Source organism: Salvelinus namaycush, chromosome 3 (assembly GCF_016432855.1).
Source record: "Salvelinus namaycush isolate Seneca chromosome 3, SaNama_1.0, whole genome shotgun sequence".
Taxonomy (NCBI): Eukaryota; Metazoa; Chordata; class Actinopteri; order Salmoniformes; family Salmonidae; genus Salvelinus; species Salvelinus namaycush.
Window position 1 is genome coordinate 57,910,230 of NC_052309.1, and position 23,593 is coordinate 57,933,822.

At 42.1% G+C, this 23,593-nt stretch overlaps 1 protein-coding gene across 2 annotated transcripts in view; it reads right to left on the minus strand.

Moving 5' to 3' along the window:
- LOC120033395 (AP-2 complex subunit alpha-2-like) overlaps positions 1 to 23,593 on the minus strand; it is a 61,370-nt gene that overhangs the window by 27,032 nt on the left and 10,745 nt on the right. For both annotated transcript variants that reach the window (XM_038979741.1, XM_038979737.1), the window contains exons 2-6: positions 16,920 to 17,131; positions 5,085 to 5,278; positions 4,603 to 4,732; positions 2,261 to 2,362; positions 1,859 to 2,118 (exon numbers count right to left, since the gene is read on the minus strand). In XM_038979741.1, the coding sequence (XP_038835669.1) occupies positions 1,859 to 2,118; positions 2,261 to 2,362; positions 4,603 to 4,732; positions 5,085 to 5,278; positions 16,920 to 17,131 (898 nt within the window). The remainder of the gene's footprint in view (positions 1 to 1,858; positions 2,119 to 2,260; positions 2,363 to 4,602; positions 4,733 to 5,084; positions 5,279 to 16,919; positions 17,132 to 23,593) is intronic.

Below are 23,593 nucleotides of genomic sequence, written 5' to 3' on the forward strand. Positions count from 1 at the left end.
GGTTAAGCCTTGAGACAATTCAGACATGCCATTTGGAGGGTGAATGGGCAAGACAAAAGATTTGCATTTGAACTGGTTATGGTAGTAGGTGCCAGGAACACCGGTTTGTATCAAGAACTGCAACGCTGCTGGGTTTTTCACGCTCAACAATTTTCCGTGTGCATCAACAATGGCCCACCACGTAAAGGACATACAGCCAACTTGACACAATTGTGGGAAGCGTTAGAGTCAACATGGGCCAGCATCCCTGTGGAACGCTGTTCTGAGGGTACCTCAATATTAGGAAGGTGTATATATACATACTGAACAAAATATAAATACAAAGTGTTGACCCATGTGTTTCATGAGCTGAAAGAAAAGATCCCAGACATTTTCCATATGCACAAAAAATGTTGGGAACAAATGTGTGTACATCCCTGTTAAATGAGCATTTCTACTTTGCCAAGATAATCCATCCACCTGACAGGTGTGGCATATCAAGAAGCTGAATAAACTGCATGATCATTACACAGGTGCATCTTGTGCTGGGGACACTAAAAGGCCCCTCTAAAATGTGCAGTTTTGTCACACAAAAATGCTACAGATGTCTCAAGTTGAGGGAACGTGTTGCCAGATAGTTTAATGTACATTTCTCTACCATAAGCCGCCTCCAACATTGTTTTAGACAATTTGGCAGTACGTCAAACCGGCCTCACAACTGCAGACCACGTGTAACCACGCCAGCCCAGGACCTCCACATCCGGATTCTTCACTTGCTGGATCGTCCAAGACCAGCCACCTGGACAGCTGATGAAACTGTGGGTTTGCACAAACAATTAATTTCTGCACAAACTGTCAGAAACAGTCTCAGGGAAGCTCATCTGCGTGCTCGTCGTCCTCACCAGAGTCTTGATCTGACTGCAGTTTGGCGTCGTAACAGACTTCAGTGGGCAAATTCTCCCTTTGATGGCCACTGGCACGTTGGGGAAGTGTCTTCTTTACAGAAGAAACCCGGTTTCAACTGTAACGGGCAGATGGAGGACAGCGTCTACGGCGTCGTGTGGGCGATATAAAGGTTGTGAACAGAGTGCCCCATGGTGGCGGTGGGGTTATGGTATGGGCAGGCATAAGCTATGGACAACGAACACGATGGCATTTTATCGATGGCAATTTGAATACACAGAGATACCATCACCTCATGTTTCAGCATGATAATGCACGTCCCCATGTCACAAGGATCTGTACACAATTCCTGGAAGCTGAAAATATCCCAGTTCTTCCATGGCCTGTATACTCATACATGTCACCCATAGAGCATATTTGGGATGCTCTGGATAGATGTGTACAACAGCGTGTTCCAGTTCCCGCCAATATACAACAACTTCGCACAGTCATTGAAGAGGAGTGGGACAACATTCCACAGGCCACAATCAACAGCCTGATCAACTGTATGCAAAGGAGATGTGTCGCGCTGCATGAGGCAAACGGTGGCCACACCAGATACGGACTGGTTTTCCGATCCACGCCCCTACCTTTTTTTAAGGTATCTGTGACCAACAGATGCATATCTGTATTTCCAGTCATGTGAAATCCATAGATTAGGGCCTAATGAATTTATTTAAATTTTCTGGTTTCCTTACATTAACTTTAAGTCAGTAAAATCTTTGAAATTGTTACATGTTGCGTTTATATTTTTGTTCAGTGTATATGTGATAAAGAGAGAAACAGAGAGAGCGAGAGAGAGAGAGAGAATGAAAGAAGAAATACAGAGAGAGAGAGAGAGAGCTACTGAAAGAGTGAGAGAAAAAGAGATACAGAAAAAGCGAGAAAAAGACAGAGCGAGAAGATAGACACCTAGAGTGACAGACAGCCTCCTCACCTGTCGTAGTGGATGATGAGTGAGATGGCCTCGAACAGGATGGCGTTCTTGGCGTTGGAGTGCTGAACCTTTTTGGACTTGGGTGGTTCCTGGGCCTTGTTCAGAATGGTCTCCAGACACTCCACCAAGCGGCCCTTCACAGCGCCATCCTCTGGCGGGGGGTAGCACTGCAGCAGGCGAAGCAGTTTACAGGACAGCCACGGGGCCGGGACAAAGTAGTAGGTGTAGTCCTGCAGATCAGTGGAGGCTGATGACACAATCTGGAGAAGGAGAAGGGGAGAAGGAGAAAGAGAGATGGGTTGAGATCCTGGCGATAGAGACAGTGAGGCAAAGGGAGAATGGATCGCTGGACTGACATGCATGATTTTATATGTATACACGAACACGTGCGCACACACACACCCTGCTCAGACGAGAAACAGCCAGGGACACACAGGTTTTGAACTCATCTGGGTTCTTCGAGCTGAGACAGGTGATGAGGGAGATGGCTGCCGTGACAACACCCTGGGAGAGAGAGAGAGACACACGCTCATCATCAGAAACAACAGTAACACCTAAACGGCATAAACTTCAACCTTACAGTCTCAATAAAGTCAGTAGTTAGGTTCCAACATCCATACCAGCAACCGGATGCATACAGTTTTTAGGCGAAATGGAAGAGAGCCTGTTGCGTTCAACATCAGCTTTTGGACATTAACTTCTTATGGCTGCAAGGGGCAGTATTGAGTAGCCAGTTAAATCGTGCCCATTTCAAACGGCCTCGTACTCAATTCTTGCTCGTACAATATGCATATTATTATTACTATTGGATAGAAAACACTCTCTAGTTTCTAAAACCGTTTGAATTATTTCTCTGAGTGAAACAGAACTCATTCTGCAGCACATTTCCTGACCAGGAAGTGGAATGTCAGAAATCGATGCTCTGTTCAACTTCCTGCCTATACATGGGCATGACACGTAAGAGTCTACGTACACTTCATACACCTTCCCCTGGTTGTCAAGAGGCGGTGAGAGAAGAAATTTCGTGTTTATCTTGGTCTGAGGTGGAATTAAAGCTCTTTGTATGACGTGACCGTCCATTTCCTGTTTCTGGAGCGCGCGAAAGGGGACATGGATTTGCCTTCTGTTTAGCTGTCGTTATGGACGACTAACATCTCCGGTTTAGATTTTATTTGATACATGTGACCATATCATCGTAAAGTATGTTTTTTCAATATAGTTTAATCAGATTATTGAAATTTTTTCGGGAGTTTTGCCGTGTTCCGTTCTCTGACTTTGTTGACGTTGGAGAGATCCGTGCCACTTGGCAAGTGCCCATGCTAAATCAAGAGGGAAATTTGCCGTTCCAGATCCAAACAACGACTGTTCTGGACAAAGGACACCTTGTCCAACATTCTGACGGAAGATCACCAAAAGTAAGAAACATTTTATGATGCTATTTCTAATATCTGTCGTGCATGTGAACTGGTCGTGGGCGCCCAAGTGTTTCTGGCTATTGTGGCTACGCTAATATAACGCTATATTGTGTTTTCGCTGTAAAACACTTGATAAATCGGAAATATTGTCTGGAATCACAAGATGCCTGTCTTTCAATTGCTGTACACTATGTATTTTTCAGAAATGTTTTATGATGAGTAATTAGGTATTTGACGTTGGTGTCTGTAAATATTATGGCTGCTTTCGGTGCAATTTCTGATTGTAGCTGAAATGTAAACTATGATTTATACCTGAAATATGCAAATTTTTCGAACAAAACATATGCTATACAATAAATATGTTATCAGACTGTCATCTGATGAAGTTGTTTCTTGGTTAGTGGCTATTTATATCTTTATTTGGTCGAATTTGTGATAGCTACTGATGGAGTAAAAAACTGATGGAGTAAGAAAAGTGGTGTCTTTTGCTAACGTGGTTAGCTAATAGATTTACATATTGTGTCTTCCCTGTAAAACATTTTAAAAATCGGACATGTTGGCTGGATTCACAAGATGTGTACCTTTCATATGCTGTATTGGACTTGTTAATGTGTGAAAGTTAAATATTTAAAAAAAATCTTTTGAATTTCGCGCCCTGCACTTGAGCTGGATGTTGACATAAGTGTACCGGTGTCGGGCTGCACCCCAAACAGGTTAACAAGGCGACACTCCATCTTAACTCCTCCTCCACATTTACTGGATTGTTTGAACAGTGCAGAAGATAACCTCCCCTAACAAGTTTTTTTTCTCTCGTCAAGACCAGTATCTGAGGCATCTATTTTCAGGCATTTACTTTACGTTAGGTTACTCTGGCTGCGTTTAGACAGGAAGCCCAATTCTGATCTTTTTTTCAGCAATTTGTCTTTTGACCAATCAGATAAGCTCTGAAAAAGATCGGATGTGATTGGTAAAAAGAGTAATTAGTGGGGGTAAAAAATCTGAATTGGGCTGACTGTGTAAACACAGCCTAATAGTGGTATTCTAAACTAGTGTGGATAATGTAACAGAGCTAGCTAGCGCCACCTATTGGCCTGGAAGATAAATGCACTAGCATACCTGATAAATCAGGGGTGTATTCCTTAGCGCAACAAACTGCTTTGCAATGGAAAACGTATTGCAATGAAAGCAAATGTTTTGCTACAAAAGCAAATGTTTCTAATTAGACAATTCAGTTTAGTCGCTCCCAGTTTTTACTGTTGGCTTCCTAGTGAATACACCCCAGGTGTGCTAGTGCTGGATTAGAGCAGAAATGTATGGCCCGTCTCTCACCATGTGCTGGTCGTTGAGGAGGTGCACCACCCGGGAGGTCCACTCCCCCATCAGAACCAGGTCTGGGGAGGCCTTGTACAGACGCAGAAGACACAAGGCAGCAGACTGCTTCACACTGTCCATGGTGTCCCTGGCAATCACATCACAAACAACCCAATGCTCACTATAAAGGACTACCAGTCTCCAACAACTCTGGTCCTGGAAAGATATTGTCTGTACCGCAGATTCTGTCTAATCATGCTGTTATAGCATATTAATACAAAGAAAATCATGTTCTATCCGTGTCCTCAGTTCCCCTCCCCTTTCCTCCAATTCCCTCTCCGGTCTCCTCACCCTCCCTTCCCTTCATCCATCCTTCTCTTCCCAACCTCTCCCTTTGACAAATGTTGTTGTAAAAAGGCCTATAAGAATACAATTTGACTGACTAATTGCTCTCTCCCTCTCCCTCATTACTCCTCCCTCCGCAACCCCTCCATTCTTACCCGGCCACCAGAATGCGTGGGATCTCTCCAGCAAAGGCCTCGGCCATCTCACGGCTACCCACGTTGGCGATGCAGTGCAGGGCCAGGCACATGAAGGTGGGGTTGCGGCTAGACAGGTCGTTCTTGATGGCGTTGTTGATGAGGCGGATCAGCTCACTGTTGCTGTTCACCAGCACCGAGATGAACAGGTAGCCCTGAGAGGGGAGGGAGAGAGGGGAGGGAGGGAGAGAGAGAGGGGAGGGAGGGAGAGAGAGAGGGGAGGAGGGGAGGGAGAGAGAGAGGGGAGGGAGAGAGAGAGAGAGAGAGAGAGAGAGAGAGAGAGAGAGAGGGAGGGAGGGAGGGAGGGAGGGAGGGAGGGAGGGAGGGAGGGAGGGAGGGAGGGAGGGAGGGAGGGAGGGAGGGAGGGAGGGAGGGAGGGAGGGAGGGAGGGAGGGAGGGAGGGAGGGAGGGAGAGAGATCAGGCAATCATATTGTATTTGTATAGCCTTTTTACAACAACATTTGACACAAAGTGGTTCACAGTAACCCGACAAGCAGCAGCACACTGGCAAGGTAAAATGTGTTAATTCCTAAAAGGAAGAAGCCTTGAGAGGAACCAGACTCAGATGGAGGGAGGGAGAGAGGGAGGAGAGAGGGGTTGAGGCGATATATTGAAGGGATGAAGTGTAGGGGACAGAGGATGCAGGATGGAGGGAAAGGAGGGAGTTGCGTCATCGGAAGAGAGGTGAATATGATGAAAAGTGGAGCGGGCGGGGGAGTGAAAGAGGAAACGTGTGTTGGGAAGCAGAGACAGAAAGAAGGGAAGGAGGGGAAGGGCGGAGAAAAAGGAGAGAGAAAGTGAGCTGTAGGGAGTGATGGCAGGACGCATTGTGGAGGGTTCAACCCTCCCTACAGTATTCGGCTACGTCCCAAATGGCACCCTATACCCTATGGGCTCTGGTAAAAGGTAGTACACTATATAGGGACGCATTTGAGACACTCTTTCATGTGGCTGAGACTCAGAGACGGACTGGGCCATCATTACGATGCAGTCTCACAGCCTGAGCCTGAATTGTGGCTGCCTTCCACTACCTCTCACATCATATTCCTTCCATAACACACTCATTCCCTTCGGAAAGTATTCAGACCCCTTTACTTTTTCCACACTTTGTTACGTTACAGCCTTATTCTAAAATGGATTTTAAAAATAAATCCTCAGCAATCTACACACAACACCCCATCATGACAAAGCAAAATCAGAAATACCTTATTTACATAGGTATTCAGATCCTTTGCTATGAGACCCAAATTGAGCTCAGACGCAACCTGTTTCCATTGATCATCCTTGAGATGTTTCTACAACTTGAATGGAGTCCACCTGTGGTAAATTCAATTGATTGGACATGATTTGGAAAGGCACATACCTGCCCATATAAAGTCCCACAGTTGACAGTTCATGTCAGAGCAAAATCCAAGTCATTAGTTTGAAGGAATTGTTCTTTCGAGCTCCGAGACAGGATTGTGTCGAGGCACAGATCTGAGGAAGGGTACTAAAAAGATTCTGCAGCATTGAAGGTCCCCAAGAACATTGACTTCCATCATTCTTAAATAGATCAAGTTTGGACCACCAAGACTCTTCCTAGAGCTGGCCCCCCAGCAAAACTGAACAATTGGGGAGAATGGCCTTGGTCAGGGAGGTGACCAAGAACCCAATGGTCACTGACAGATCTCCAGAGTTCCTCTGTGGAGATGGGAGAAAGGCACTTAAAGGACTCTCAGACCATGATAAACAAGATTCTCTGGTCTGATGAAACCATGATTGAACTCTTTGGCCTGAATGCCAAGCGTCACATCTGGAGGAATGGACATCGGGTGGTGTAGGTGTCCTGGAGGGCGGGTAGTTTGCCCCCGGTGATGCGTTGTGCAGACCTCACTACCCTCTGGAGAGCCTTACGGTTGTGGGCGGAGCAGTTGCCGTACCAGGCGGTGATACAGCCCGACAGGATGCTCTCGATTGTGCATCTGTAAAAGTGTTTTTGGTGACAAGCCGAATTTCTTCAGCCTCCTGAGGTTGAAGAGGCGAAGCTGCGCCTTCTTCACCACGCTTCACCACCATTTCAGTTTGTCCGTGATGTGTACGTTGAGGAACGTTAAACTTTCCACCTTCTCCACTACTGTCCCGTCGATGTGGATAGGGGGGTGCTCCCTCTGCTGTTTCCTGAAGTCCACGATCATCTCCTTTGTTTTGTTGATGTTCAGTGTGAGGTTATTTTCCTGACACCACACTCCCAGGGCCCTCACCTCCTCCCTGTAGGCCGTCTCGTCGTTGTTGGTAATCAAGCCTACCACTGTAGTGTCGTCTGCAAACTTGATGATTGAGTTGGAGGCGTGCATGGCCACGCAGTCATGGGTGAACAGGGAGGACAGGAGAGGGCTGAGAACGCACCCTTGTGGAGCCCCAGTGTTGAGAATCAGCAGAGTGGAGATGTTACCTACCCTCACCACCTGGGGGCGGCCCGTCAGGAAGTCCAGGACCCAGTTGCACAGGGCGTGGTCGAGACCCAGGGTCTCGAGCTTAATGACGAGTTGAGGGTACTATGGTGTTAAATGCTGAGCTGTAGTCGATGAACAGCATTCTTACATAGGTATTCCTCTTGTCCAGATGGGTTAGGGCAGCGTGCAGTGAAGAATGGGAGAAACTCCCCAAATACAGGTGTGCCAAGCTTGTAGCGTCATACCCAAGAAGACTCGATGCTATAATCGCTGCCAAAGATGCTTCAACAAAGTACTGAATACTTATGTAAATGTGATATTTACTTTTTTTTTTATTAGCAAAAATTTCCCAAAACCTGTCTTTTGCTTTCACATTATGCTGTATTGGGTGTAGATTGATGCGGGGAAAACATTATTTAATCAATTTTAAATTAAGGCTGTAACGTAAGAAAATGGGGGAAAAGTCAATGGTCTGAATACATTCCGAAGGCACTGTATACAGCAGTTTTCAAAGGAAACAGCCTTAAACTTAAACTAACCAGTTATATAAAAGAAAACTTGTTCCCAAATGTGTTGATTGTAATAGAATTAAGTATTTCTACATATCTATACACCCATCTATCCATTCACCCATCCCTCCCTTAATTAGCCAGACACCCTCTCCTCAGACAGAAAACACTCTCAGCCATTACACAGCAGAATAAGCTGCAGAGAGGCATTTCATTTTGTTGAGCAGCAGCATAGAAAGACGTGACCCAGAATGTTTGGAGTGTATTGTGACTGTAGGCTAATGTACTCAAATGCTAAATATGGTCCTGATTGAGTGAATTGCTATGCTGTTGGGGGCCTAATGCTCGTCTCCTGTGTCACTATGGCTACGTCCCGATTCTCCACTCTTTTCCAGAAATGTGCACTTGCACACTCCCCGTCACTGATTTAAAAGCATGGAATTGGTGTAAGCATTGGCTGGAGGGAGTTTCCACTATTGTCAAATCCATGTGAGAAACTGTGCAATTGCACACTTCGGGAGAAGGGTAGAGAATTGGGACTTAGCCACGTTTTGTTTCTAATGCTGTCAAGCCATATATTTAGAGAGTTAGAGAATTAGATTCCAAACTACTTGTCATGAATTGATCAATTTAATGTTCAATGGCGCAAACACGGCAGAACTCCCTACAGAACTCTGTCGACTAGTGCCTCCCACTGGCTGCCACTTAATGTATGTTCTACTTTGACGAGGGTGAGAAAGTTCAATAGCACTTCATTTGCAGTGATTGCTATCACAGGCTTACATAATACTGTCATTGGAATGACAGTGTGTTAGGGGGCTACATATATCGTCACTGAATTGATATTGGCCCAACCTTATGCATCTGAAGGCCTTATTACAAGGCTTCATTATGCCTCATAAGATATGCTTTGTGAGTCTTTACATGCAACCACAAATGATCATTATCAAGGTTATTCACTTCGATTATTGATCAACTTGAGTGATGCTTTGATAAAGTTGAGTATTGTGCACTCTAAGAAGGTTCTGACTGACCTACTTGGATGCAAATTATTAGTCATATTTTCCCTAGGCTACATGATGACAGATATTTGCATAGCTTTATTAACAGAAGAAGGATTCTCTGCCACTATACTCTCTTCTCTCTCAAATCCTCCTCCTCTCTTCCTCTTCCTAATATACAGTGCACTACTCTTCACCAGGGCCTCATTTCCCAGAGCCTTTGTGGCATTAAGATCATCGTTAGAACCTTCGTACGATGTATATTTAGTACCGAAGGGGTTTCCCAGAGCCTTCGTTAGTAACTTTTTGGTAAAATTCCAGAAACTTTCCGGTAAATTTTCCGAAAAAGTTAAGCCCGTGAATTTTGCTTAAATTCATCAAAAAAGTTAGCTTATAACAGTGAATCTTTTTTGTGGGATACACATGAGGCAATTCTAGGTCTTGTGGCATATTTTGGTTAAACTATCCCCAATTCAATAGAATTGCAACTAGAGGTCGACCGATTAATCGGCATCGGTCGAATAATTAGGACCGATTTCAAGTTTTCATAACAATCGGTAATCAGAATTTTTGGATGCCGACTATGGCCAATTACATTGCATTCCACGAGGAAACTGAGTGGCAGGCTGACCACCTGTTACGCGAGTGCGGCAAGGATCCAAGGTAAGTTGCTAGCTAGCATTAAACTTATCTTATAGAAAACAATCAATCTTCACATAATCACTAGTTAACTACACATGGTTGATGGTATTACTAGGTTAACTAGCTTGTCCTGCGTTGCATATAATCAATGCGGTGCCTGTTAATTTATCATCGAATCATCGCCAAACGGGGGATGATTTAACAAAAGCGCATTCGCGAAAAAAGAACAATCGTTGCACAATTGTACCTAACGATAAACATCAATGCCTTTCTTAAAATCAATAGACAGAAGTATATATTTTTTAACTGCATATTTAGTTAAAATAAATTAATGTTAGCAGGCAATATTAACTAGGGAAATTGTGTCACTTCTTTTGCGTTCATTGCACACAGAGTCAGGGTAATGACCAATGGCTCGTATTTCTGTGTTTATTATGTTATAATTAAGTCTATGATTTGATAGAGCAGTCTGACTGAGCGGTGGTAGTCGGCAGCAGGATCGTAAGCATTCATTCAAACTTTACCGCGTTTGCCAGCAGCTCTTAGCAATGCTTGCTTCACAGCGCTGTTTATGACTTCAAGCCTATCAACTGCTGAGATTAGGCTGGCAATACTAAAGCGCCTATTAGAACATCCAATAGTCAAAGGTATATGAAATACAAATGGTATAGACAGAAATAGTTGACGCGTCAACATTCCTATAATAACTACAACCTAAAACTTCGTAACTGGGAATATTGAACCACCAGCTTTCATATGTTCTCATGTTCTGAGCAAGGAACTTAAACGTTAGCTTTTTTTACATGGTACATATTGCACTTTTACTTCCTTCTCTAGCACTGTGTTTTTGCATTATTTAAACCAAATTGAGCATGTTTCATTATTTATTTGAGACTAAACAGATTGTATTTATGTATTATATTAAGTTAAAATAAAAGTGTTCATTCCGTAACTTCTGACCCACTGGAAATGTGATACAGTGAATTATAAGTGAAATAATCTGTCTCTAAACAATTGTTGGAAAAATGTCTTGTGTCATGCACAAAGTAGATGTCCTAACCGACTTTCCAAAACGATAGTTTGTTAACAAGACATTTGTGGAGAGGTTAAAAAACGAGTTTTAATGACTCCAACCTAAGTGTATGTAAACTTCCGACTTCAACTGTACACACCAGAGCACGCAACTACCTGACCAATACAAGAGTTGAAAAATTGGTGGCCATCCGGGCAAATTTGAGGCTTTTTGAACCTGACAACGAGCCATCCTCAACAAGGTTGGAAAGTGACAGTGAAGATGAGGCCGCAGAGTCTGATGTTCAAGAGGTGGACATAGAGGAGGTCCAGGGAGAAGACATGTAAGCCTGAGAGGAAGACAACCAAAGCTTTAGTTTCTAGACAATCATTTTACAGATGTATGTTGAAAATGTTTTTGGGAGATGCAATGGATCACTGGGGATCATTCAATATTCTCTTTCTTTTGTTGTTCAGTGAAATCATCCCATGTGAAGAGTCAACTCATTTAATTAAAGTTCGATTCGAAACTAAATAATTTTTTGTATTTCTATTGGAAGGATTTAATCATTTGCAATTATGTCTACTTATGATAAGGTAAAAGGTTTATGTTTCTGTCTCCATATGATATGGTAAATATAACCAATGCAAAAAACATCTACATTTAAATGGTATTAATATTAATTTGTATACATGTCGATTAATTCCCATATATTCCCATTAATTCCCACAGAAAGTTTCGACCTCTGAATATTCCCCAAAATGTGCAACCCTAAACGTGGCTCTTAAAAACTTTTGCAAATCTATGCGTGATCCAGACCACTCGTAGAGCAGCAAAAGTGCATTGTTACGCCTCGAACATACCTACAGTGTCATTGCGGAAAATGGTACGCAGCATCATCTGGATATGTGTGCAACAAAAGTTTAATATTCACCTTCTGCTGCCATTTCTGTCAAGCCGTCTACGCGTACAATTTGAGTTGCCAAAGTATTTGCAATTGACAAACAAGGATACAATTAAGCTTCAAATGAAAACCGAGATGACTGCATTAAAAGACAGCCTATATAGGCCCATGTAGCCTATTTCAATCATATTGAAATCAAATGAGTTTTATTTTGCAACTAGGCTACAGTCAAATGTTTTGCCTCAATGTGTTTCATGATGTGTGACATGTGCACAATGATGTGACCTGTATCTGTGATTTAGTGCATCATTATTGGGTAAGCATAATGAAGGTGCCTCAATAGCCTATTTGCAGTTATTGGTGGTAAAATCTCCATAGCTGTGGGAAGTAGGGCTGTAGTAGTGCACTGGGCATTTACTAGTCCTTTATTAGCGGACCGATATAGCAGTCTGTACTGCGGGCAAAAAAGAGAGTAGCGTTGCTTTTCTTTCGATCCTATCAGTATCGACACATGGTCTAACGACACAGTTAGAGAACGTTCTCTATACGTGCTTGTTTGGGAAACACTTAAAGTTGGCTCGTAAATAACAACCTGGCTTTCACAATCACCCGACCTCAACCCAATTGAGATGGTTTGGGATGAGTTGGACCGCAGAGTGAAGGAAAGGCAGCCAACAAGTGCTCAGCATATGTGGGAACGCATTCAAGACGGTTGTTTAACACTTGTTTTGTTACTACATGATTCCATATGTGTTATTTCATAGTTTTGATGTATTCACTATTATTCTACAATAATGAAAATCATAAAAATAAAGAAAAACCCTGGTATGAAAAGGTGTGTCCATCTTTTGACTGGTACTGCATGTAATGGGGAATTGATAGACACTAAGGCAATTCAAACAATTAAGTTATGAAACAATGAACGTGCACAAATTGGCAGGAGAGAGCGCATTCTGGAGAGAGACGTGCATTGTGCATTTTAGCCACACTGACCTTCTTGGACTGTGCCATCCATGCGGCCTCCGCAATGGATTAGTCTCAGCCTTCGCAATGGATTAGTTCACTGAGATGGGCGTGAATCAGACAGGTGTCTCGTGTGCCATAAAAAAAATACATATATATTTGCTACTGCTCGACTAAAAACAAATATCGGTCGACTAACAGCCTATCAACCAAACAATTGACCAGTCGACTAGTTGGGATCATCCCTAAAACGTTCACACCCGTAATTTGAGACGTAAACATTGTTTTGTCTTAAGGTGTATTGGAGAGTTCCTCCACCCAACACTAAAGAGGCATGATATAATCATTTAAATTATATCCCCCTGAACCTGGGATGTGTTAGTGAATAGAGTTAGAGTGACCACCTTCTGCCTCCAGCTGTGCCCTGGACACCATCTGTGAATTGATCGCCCCCCATCTATCTTCAGAGCCCGTGCTGTTAGGATATTGACCTCATTCCGTCAGTAGAAGATGCCTGGTTATTCTTTAAAAGTGTTTTCCTCACCATCTTAAATAAGCATGCCCCATTCAAAAAAAATTAAACCAGGAACAGATATAGCCCGTGGTTCACTCCAGACCTGACAGCCCTTGACCAGCAAAAAAACATCCTGTGGCGTACGGCATTAGCATCAAATAGCCCCCGCGATATGGAACATTTCAGGGAAGTTAGGAACCAATATACACAAGCAGTTAGGAAAGCAAAGGCTAGATTTTTCAAACAGAAATTTGCATCCTGCAGCACAAACTCCGAAAAGTTCTGGGACACTGTAAAGTCCATGGAGAATAAGAGCACCTCCTCCCAGCTGCCCACTGCACTGAGGCTAGGAAACACTGTCACCACCGATAAATCCACTATAACTGATCATTTCAATAAGCATTTTTCTACGGCTGGCAATGCTTTCCACCTGGCCACCCCTACCCTGGTCAACAGCCCTGCACCCCCCACAGCAACTTGCCCAAGCCTCCCCCATTTCTCCTTCACCCAAATCCAGATAGCTGATGTTCTGAAAGAGCTATAAAATCTGGACCCCTACAAATCAGCAGAGCTAGACAATCTGGACCCTCTCTTTCTAGAATTATCAGCCAAAATAGTTGCAACCCCTATTACTAGCCTGTTCAACCTCTCTATCGTATCGTCTGAGATCCCCAAAGATTGGAAAGCTGGACCTCTGGCAGTCTCTATGGGGGTGCCACAGGGTTCAATCCTCGGGCCGACTCTTTTCTCTCTATTCATCAATGATGTCGCTCTTGCTGCTGGTGATTCTCTGATCCACCTCTACGCAGATGACACCATTCTGTATACTTTTGGCCCTTCTTTGAACACTGTGTTAACTTCACTAGGGTAGGGGACAGCATTCGGAATTTTGGATGAAATGCATGCCCAATTTAAACTGCCTGCTTCTCGGGCCCAGAAGATATGATATGCATATAACTGGTAGATTTGGATAGAAAACACTCTGAAGTTTCCAAAACTGTTAAAATAGTGTCTGTGAGTATAACAGAACTGATTTGGCAGGCGAAAACCTGAGAAAAATCCATTCAGGAAGTAGTTTATTTTTTGGTTTTGTAGTTTTCTATTCAATGCCATTACAGTATCCATTGACTTAGGACTCAAACTGCAGTTTCTATGCCTTCCACTATATGTCAACAGTCTTTAGAAATAGTTTCAGGCTTGTATTCTGAAAAATGAGGGAATAAGAGCATTCGGAATGTCTGGACGCTAAAGTGTCGCAGAGCTTTTTCATGCGCTCGACAGAGAGAGAGCAATTCTTGTTTACCTTTTAAATTGACAACGTTATTGTCCGGTTGAAATATTATCGATTATTTAGGCTAAAAACAACCAGAGGATTGATTATAAACATCGTTTGACATGTTTCTATGAACTTTACGGATACAATTTGGATATTTTTGTCTTCCTGTTTTGACTGCGTTTCAGCCTGTGGATTACTGAAGAAAAGGGTTTTGTATATAAAGACACTTTATCGAACAAAATAAACATTTATTGAGTAAATGAATGTCTGCTGAGTGCAACCATATGAAGATCATCAAAGGGATTCATTTTATCTCTATTTCTGACTCTGACTCTGTTCTACTTAGCTGGTTACTGTTTGTAATGAACTGTCTAGTGGGCTATGTTCTCAAATAATCGTAAGGTATGCTTTCGCCGTAAAGCATTTTTTAAATCTGACACCGTGGTTGGATTCACAAGACGTTCATCTTTAAACCTATGTAAAATATGTTTTGTTTTCTGAATTTTTATAATGAGTATTTCGGTATTTGAATTTGGCGCCCAGCAGTTTCACTGGCTGTTGAAGAGGTGGGACGCTAACGTCCCACATACCCAAGAGACGTTAACTAACCTCAAGAAGAGCTTCAATGCCATAGAACTCTCCTTCCGTGGCCTCCAACTGCTCTTAAATGCAAGTAAAACTAAATGCATGCTCTTCAACCGATCGCTGCTCGCATCTGCCCGCCCATCCAGCATCACTACTCTAGACAGTTCTGACTTAGAATATGAGAACAACTACAAATATCTAGGTGTCTGGTTAGACTGTAAACTCTCCTTCCAGACTCACACTAATTCAAATATAAATCTAGAATCGGCTTCCTATTTCGCAACAAAGCATCCTTCACTCATGCTGCCAAACATACCCTCGTAAAATTGACCATCCTACCGATCCTCGACGATGTCATTTACAAAATAGCCTCCAACACTCTACTGCAAATTAGATGTAATCTATCACAGTGCCATCCGTTTTGTCACCAAAGCCCCATATACTACCCACCACTGCAACCTGTATGCTCTCATTGGCTGACCCTCGCTTCATATTCGTCACCAAACCCACTGGCTCCAGGTCATCTATAAGTCTTTGCTAGGTAAAGCCCCGCCTTATCTCAGCTCACTGGTCACCATAGCAGCACCCACCCGTAGCACACGCTCAAGCAGGTATATTTCACTGGTCACCCCCAAAGCAAACACCTACTTTGGCCGTCTTTCCTTCCAGTTTTATGCTGCCAATGACTGGAATGAATTTCAAAAATCACTGAAGCTGGAGACCCATATCTCCCTCACTAACTTTAAGCATTAGCTGTCAGAGCAGCTCAAAGATCACTGCACCTGTACATAGCCTATCTGTAATAGCCCATCCAACTACCTCATCCCCATAATGTTATTTATTTTTTTGCTCCTTTGCACCCCAGTATCTCTACTTGCACATTCATCTTCTGCACAGCTACCACTCCAGTGTTTAATTGCTAAATTGTCATTATTTTGCCACTATGGCCTATTTATTGCCTTTCCTCCCTTAACTTACCTCATTTGCACACACTGTATATATATTTTTTCTCTCTATTGTGTTATTGTTGTTTGTTTATTCCATGTGTAACTCTGTGTTGTTGTTTGTGTCGCACTGCTTTGCTTTATCTTGGACAGGTCGCAGTTGTAAATGAGAACTTGTTCTCAACTAGCCTACCTGGTTAAATAAAGGTGAAAAAAATAAATAAATAAAAAATAGATGACATATTTCTTACTGTAAACAGAGGCAAGTCTCCACAGAATTTTTCTATGAGAATGTTCCACAATGTTGTACCCCACTAAATGTGCAATGTGGCATGTAAAAATGAAACCACTAATCTGACATGGCTAGAGTGAATGTGTGGTTTCCACAAGATTATCAAGGAAGAAAAGGTAGGAAAGAGGACGCATTTTCAAAGTATTCAAACCAGACCAAAGGCTACCATTGTGAAAGAATTTGTACTGAAACACGCCCTGTCAGGTCAACCTTAGACTTAAATCTTTTTATATACATATCGTATAACCCAATAGTCATACAGTCATACATACCGTGACATATACTGTATAAGACTACTTATAAGACTTTTAAAGTCTTTAATCTGACAATTGAATGTTCCGGTCGGAATAGCTGAATACCAAAGCAGAGCTTGACATTCGAATGAATGACACTAAGTTCAATGATCTGTTGTACTGCAAATATAGACAGACAAGACTAGGACCCCAGAATGGGTTAAGTAAATGTACCAGTGTAGGTTTAGTATCAACATTGAAAGAACAGTTTAAGAGAAAAAAAAATACAGTGGCAGGCAACCAGTACAACCAACTGACAAAACAGAGACTGGGATATCAAGATAGAGACAAACAGACAATGAGAAATGGAGTGCCACAAACTGAAATAGACAGACAACCCACACAGAGAGACATAGCCACAAGGGCACAGCACAAATACATTTTTCATTCATACAAGTTGGTTGCTCTCTCTCACACACATCACTTACGATCTGTTTCTCTGTATACTTGTTGGAGCTGAGCAGGTTGACAGCCTCCATGTGTCCAAAGTCAATGTCATGTCCCAGCAGAAATATGAAGAGCAGCTTGCAGACATACTTCTTCTTACTATAGCCATCCAGTGCCTTGTCCCCCTTGAACTTGGAGCGGATGTTGGCCAGCTCCTTATTGATCCGCTTGATCTCCGCCTCCTTGCTCTTACCTGGGGAGGAAGTGGAGCAGCAATTTAAGTTTGGATTCAAGTTTTAATACTTTATTACCATACCAACCAAAGTTGTAAGGAATTAGATTTAATGCAGCTCATTAAAAACAAGGACAAAAAAATACACATATACATTCAGGTAAATTTGCCAGTGGCACACCACGAGAATGTGAATGACGTGAGTAATTTCAATAGCAGGTGATTTTAATCTTTAATTTCTGGGCTGATCAAGTAGTCTATAGAGTTCATACAGACATTGGCAAGTCAAATTGAAGGACTTTTTCAAGGGCTTCATTGTAATTGTCAAGGACCTAAATTCTATATTTAATTGTTGTAATAGCCTAGAGTAACCACCCCACCTACATTCGTATGCATTACAACTAAAAACAATGCATTTTTTATTAGGCCTTCCCAATGGCATTATGCGTTGACATTCACATTATTTTTTATAATCTAAAATATGTCAGAATAATATGGGCATGGCCTGGCTAAATAAACAGTAGGGCTGGCCCCATTTAGTCGACTGGTCGATTGTTTTGTCGATAGGCTGTGGATCGAACAAGATTTCTTTAGTCGAGCAGGCCTAATTGATTATATTTTTTTATTGGCCAGAAAATACACCGGTATGATTTCCGTCTGTCTCAGTGTACTAATCCATTGCTGAGGCCACGGGGATGGCACAGTCACTTGAAGTCATGTGATACTGAAATTGTATTCGGTTATTATGTAAAAATAATGGTGCAACACTAATCAATCTAATATTATTCTATAACAAATGAGCTTTCTCCCGAGTTGGATACGGTCGCTGTTCGCGATTCTGAAACAATCTTCAGTGCACCGTAGAATTGCTGCCTTTCCCTATGTTGCTATTTGCATAATAGCAAAGTTAACCATCATACTGGAATTGAGAACAATGTGTCGGAGGCAGCAGCAGCAGAAACGAGTTGACAGCCCTTGCCTTAGCCTAATTGTCTAAGAAAATTCAGGAGATAGGAAACCCCAATTGAATTAGGTCTATAATCAATAGCCTAACAGTTAAATGTGCCTGGCTTTATAAATCATCCACATACAGCGTATTTGGAAAGTATTCAGACCACTTCCCTTTTGCCTCATTTTGTTACATGACAGCCTTATTCTAAAATGGATTAAATTAGATTTTTTTCCCTCATTAATCTACACACAATACCCCATAATGAGAAAGCGAAAATATATTTTTTACATAAGTATTCAGACCCTTTGCTATGATACTCAAAATTGAGCTCAGGTGCATCCTGTTTCCATTGATCGTCCTAGAGATGTTTCTACAACTTGGAGTCCACCTGTGGTAAATTCAAATGATTGGACATGATTTGGAAAGGCACACACCTGTCTATATAAGGTCCCACAGTTGACAGTGCATGTCAGAGCAAAAACCAAGCCATGAGGTCGAAGGAAATGCCCGTAGAGCTCCAAGACAGGATTGTGTTGGGGCACAGATGTGGGAAATGGTATCTAAACATTTCTGCAGCATTGAAGGTCCCCAAGAACACGGTGGCCTTCATCGTTCTTAAATTGAAGAAGTTTGGAACCACCAAGACTCTTCCTAGAGCTGGCCAACCGGCCAAACTAAGCAATCAGGGGAGAAGGACCTTGGTCAGGGAGGTGACCAAGAACCTGATGGTAACTCTGACAGAGCTCCAGAGTTCCTCTGTGGAGATGGGAGAACCTTCCAGAAGGACAACCATCTCTGCAGCACTCCACCAATCAGGCCTTTATGGTAGAGTGGCCAGACAGAAGCCACTCCTCAGTAAAAGGCACATGACAGCCCGCTTGGAGTTTGCCAAAAGGCACCTAAAGACTGATACCAAGATTGAACTCTTTGGAATGAGTGCAAAGCGTCACGTCTAGAGCAAACCTGACACCATCCCTACGGTGAAGAATGGTGGTGGCAGCATCATGCTGTGGGGATGTTTTTCAGCAGCAGGGACTGGGAGACTAGTCAGGATCGAGGGAACGATGAATGGAGAAAAGTACAGAGAGATCCTTGATGAAAACCTGCTCCAGAGCGCTCAGGACCTCACACTGGGGGCGAAGGTTCACCTTCCAACAAGACAATGACCTTAAGCACACAGCCAAGACAATGCAGGAGTGGCTTTGGGACAAGTCTTTGAATGTCCTTGAGTGGCCCAACCAGAGCCCGGACTTGAACCCGATCGAACATCTCTGGAGACCTGAAAATAGCTGTGCAGCGACACTCCCCATTCAACCTGACAGAGCTTGAGAGGAACTGCAGAGAAGAATGGGAGAAACTCCCCAAATACAGTGTGCTAAGCTTATAGCGTCATACCCAAGAAGACTCAAGGCTGTAACCGCTGCCAAATGTGCTTCAACAAAGTACTGAGTAAAGTGTCTGAATACTTACACTACCATTCAAAAGTTTGGGGTCACTTGAAAATGTCCTTGTTTTTTAAAGAAAAGCACATTTTTTGCCCATTAAAATAACATCAAATTGATCAGAAATAGTGTAGACATTGATAATGTTGTAAATGACTAGCTGAAAATGGCAGATTTTTTATGGAATACCTTCTAGGCAGAGTTGCAAAGAAAAAGCCATATCTCCGACTGGCTAATAAAAATAAAAGATTAATATGGGCAAAAGAACAAAGACACTGGACAGAGGAACTGCCAGTTGAGGACTTGTGAGGCATCTGTTGGTCACACATAATATGCACTCAGCTCTCGCTCCTATACCGTCCCTTTTCTTGATCTCCTTCTAATTGTTATTATTAAAATGGTTTATTTTGATCATTATAATAATAAGTAATGTCGCTAGTAATTGTATTTAAGAGATGTAGTTGAGGTTTAGGGTTTAGTGAATAATTTGTCCCAGATACAACACCTTAAGTTTTGGAAATATTTAGGACTAACTTATTCCTTGCTACCCACTCCAAAACTAACTGCAGAACTTTGTTAAGTGTTGCAGTCATTTCTGTTGCTGTAGTAGCTGACGTGTAGTGTTAAGTAATCCGCATACATAGACACACCGGCCTTACTCAAAGCCAGTGGCATGTCATTAGTACAGTAGCCTTGCATAACCACCATCGAGCTGTAGGCCTAAGAGCGCGTCCTGTTTAGTATTAATACCATAACTTACTTAGGCATATATTTAAATATATAAGCTACTGTATCAATGAATCGTTCATTCATGGTCAGAACATTTTTTAATATTGTAATCTAACAGCAACTGTTTGGTACACACAATACTTTTAAACATTTCGACCTAATGACGAGGACGACATTTTTTAGTTGGGGACATCCCTAATAGACATCTTGCCCTCAACACAGACACACTATTGAAGTCTGTCCACGTGGTGGCTAGTCAATCTCTCCATTTTAGATGTTGAAGAGTTATTGAGGGGTTATTGTATCATGTTTTTAAATGAGAAAGCAAACAAAAATCGGATTACCTTTGTAATGGAACGCTTTGTATGGAAAACCTAGTTGAAGCAAACAAATCAAATTTTATTTTATTGGTCACATACACATATTTAGCATATGTAACTCTTGGTAAAGCGAAATGCTTGTGTTCCTAGCTCCAACAGTGCAGTAGTATCTAACTATTCACAACAGATAAACACAAATCTAAAAAGTGAAATAATTAAGAAATATATAAATATTAGGACGTGCAATGTCGGAGTGGCATTGACCAAAATACAGTAGAATAAAGTATATACATATATGAAATGAGTAAAACCGTATGTAAACATTATTAAAGTGGCCTGTGTTCATGGATTCCGATTGGTCAGACCAGCGTTGAATAGACCTTAGCACGGGTACTACCTGTTTGAGTTTCTGTCTATAAGAAGGGACGAGCAGAATGGATTCGTGATCTGATTTTCCGAATGGAGGGCAGGGGAGGGCCTTTTAGCCATCTCGGAAGGAAGAGTAACAATGGTCCAGAGTTTTTGAACGGCGAGTACTACAGGAAATGTGTTGATAGAACTTTGGTAGCCTTTTCCTCAAATTTGCTTTGTTTAAAACCCCCAGCTACAATAAATACATCCTCAGGATATGAGGTTTCCAGTTTGCACAAAGTCCACTGTAGTTCCTTGAGGGCCGTCATGGTATTGGCTTGAGGGGGAATATACACGGCTGTGACTATTACCGAAGAGAATTCTCTTGGGAGGTAATAGGGTCGGTATTTGATTGTGAGGTATTCTAGGTCGGGTGAACAAAAGGACTGGAGTTCCTGTACGTTATCACAATCACACCTTGAGTAGTTAATCATGAAACATACACAACCGCCCTTCTTCTTCCCGGAGAATTCTTTATTCCTGTCTGCTCGATGTACTGAGAACACAGCTGGCTGTATGCACGGGGACAGTATATCCGGAGAGAGCCATGATTCCGTGAAACAGAGTATGCTACAGTCCCTGGTGTCTCTCTGGCAGGAGATCGGAGCCCTGAGCTCATCTACTTTATGGTCCAGGGACTGAACATTAGCGAGTAATATACTCGGAAGCAGTGGATGGTGTGTATGCCTCCAGAGTCAGACTAGAAGTCCACTCCGAATACCTCTTCTCCGCCGGCGGCGTCTTGGAGCAGCCTGGGGGGTACAAACAAAGGATCCAATTTGGGAAAGTTGTATTGAGTTACCACCGCTCTGATATCAAAAAGTATTTTCTGACTGTATGTAATAACACAAAAAATGTCTGTCAGCTCCATCTTCTGATGTTGTCTTGCTCATAATAACCGCACATGGTTAACGCAACAGAGTAGCGTAAAAAACTCCAATTGAAATGCCTGGAAACAAACGAAAGCGGCTACATCGCTCATAAAAACTCATCAGAAATGAAAATCACAAAACAATTATACTGGAGCAGTAGAACTTCTAAATCAACTACGATAACTTCAAGGACTTTTCAAAGACCAAATATGATATGGAAAAGTTAGATTTTCAAGATAGGCTATTCCATGATGACAATTGCACATCGCAAATATTCAACCAAGACTTTGAACTTTTTAAATACCTGGTTTGCGTACCCATTCTTGCCTTAGCATTTACTGCTAGATATCACTTGGAACATCTTTCATTCCGGTGTTGGTCTTCGGTGAGCTGCTCCTTGCAACAACCAGCTGTTTGAGAGCTGTGTGCTCTCTTTGTCCAACAGATTAGCTCAAACAAGGCTGTGTGTGCAGCGCGTGTGTACACAATCAATATAACGAACTACCGGCTTCGGGAATTCATTATACATTTTTTTTGCTCATTGTAGAAGTGCTCAGAAAGTAACCTTTTGAACCTGAATGCTAAAACATTAATTAAAGAGATAAATGTTACTCAAATTTGACCCATTTTGCATACCCCACCATACCATACCATAAATGTCTTCATCACTGCAAAATATAAAAGGTTGAGACTGATCTAATTTAAAAGCTTACAAACAGGGTTGCGAAACTATTTTATAATTTCTGTATAAAATTTAAAAAAATCGAAGTGAATGTCGTTTTTAACCATGGCTGGGGGCAGTATTGAGTAGCTTGGATGAATAAGGTGCCCAGAGTAAACAGCCTGCTACTCAGTCCCAGTTGCTAATATATGCATATTATTCATATATTTGGATAGAAAAAACACTGAAGTTTCTAAAACTGTTTGAATGATGTCTGTGAGTATAACAGAACTCATATGGCAGGCAAAAACCTGAGAAAAAATCCAACCAGGAAGTGGGAAATCTGAGGTTGGTCATTTTTCAACTCATTCCCTATTGAAGATACAGTGGGACATGTTGCACTTCCTAAGGCTTCCACTAGATGTCAACAGTCTATAGAACATTGTCTGATGCTTCTACTGTGAAGTGGGGCCGAATGAGAGGGGAATGAGTCAGAATGCTTTGAGCTCGTGACGTTCATGTGAGAGCGAGCTCTGTTCCATTTGCTTTTCTGAAGACAAAGGAATTCTCCGATTAGAACATTATTGAAGATTTATGTTAAAAACAGCCTAAAGATGGATTCTATACATCATTTGACATGTTTCTACGGACTGTAACGGAACCTTTTGACATTGTCTGCTCCTAGTGAACGCACTTCGTGACTTTGGATTTGTTTACAAAACGCGCTAACAAAAGTAGCTATTTGGACATAAATGATGGACATTATCGAACAAAACAAACATTTATTGTGGAACTGGGATTCCTGGGAGTGCATTCTGATGAAGATCATCAAAGGTAAGTGAATGTTTATAATGTTATTTCTGACTTCTGTTGACTGCACAATATGGCGGATAACTTTTTGTCTTGATTGGGCTCTGAGCTCCGTACTCAGATTATTGCATGGTTTGCTTTTTCCGTAAAGCTTTTTTTTATTTATTTCAAATCTGATACAGCGGTTGCATTAAGGAGAAGTGGATCGAAAATTCCATTTATAACACTTGTATCTTTGATCAACGTTTATTATGAGTATTTCTGGAAATTGATGCAGCTCTCTGCA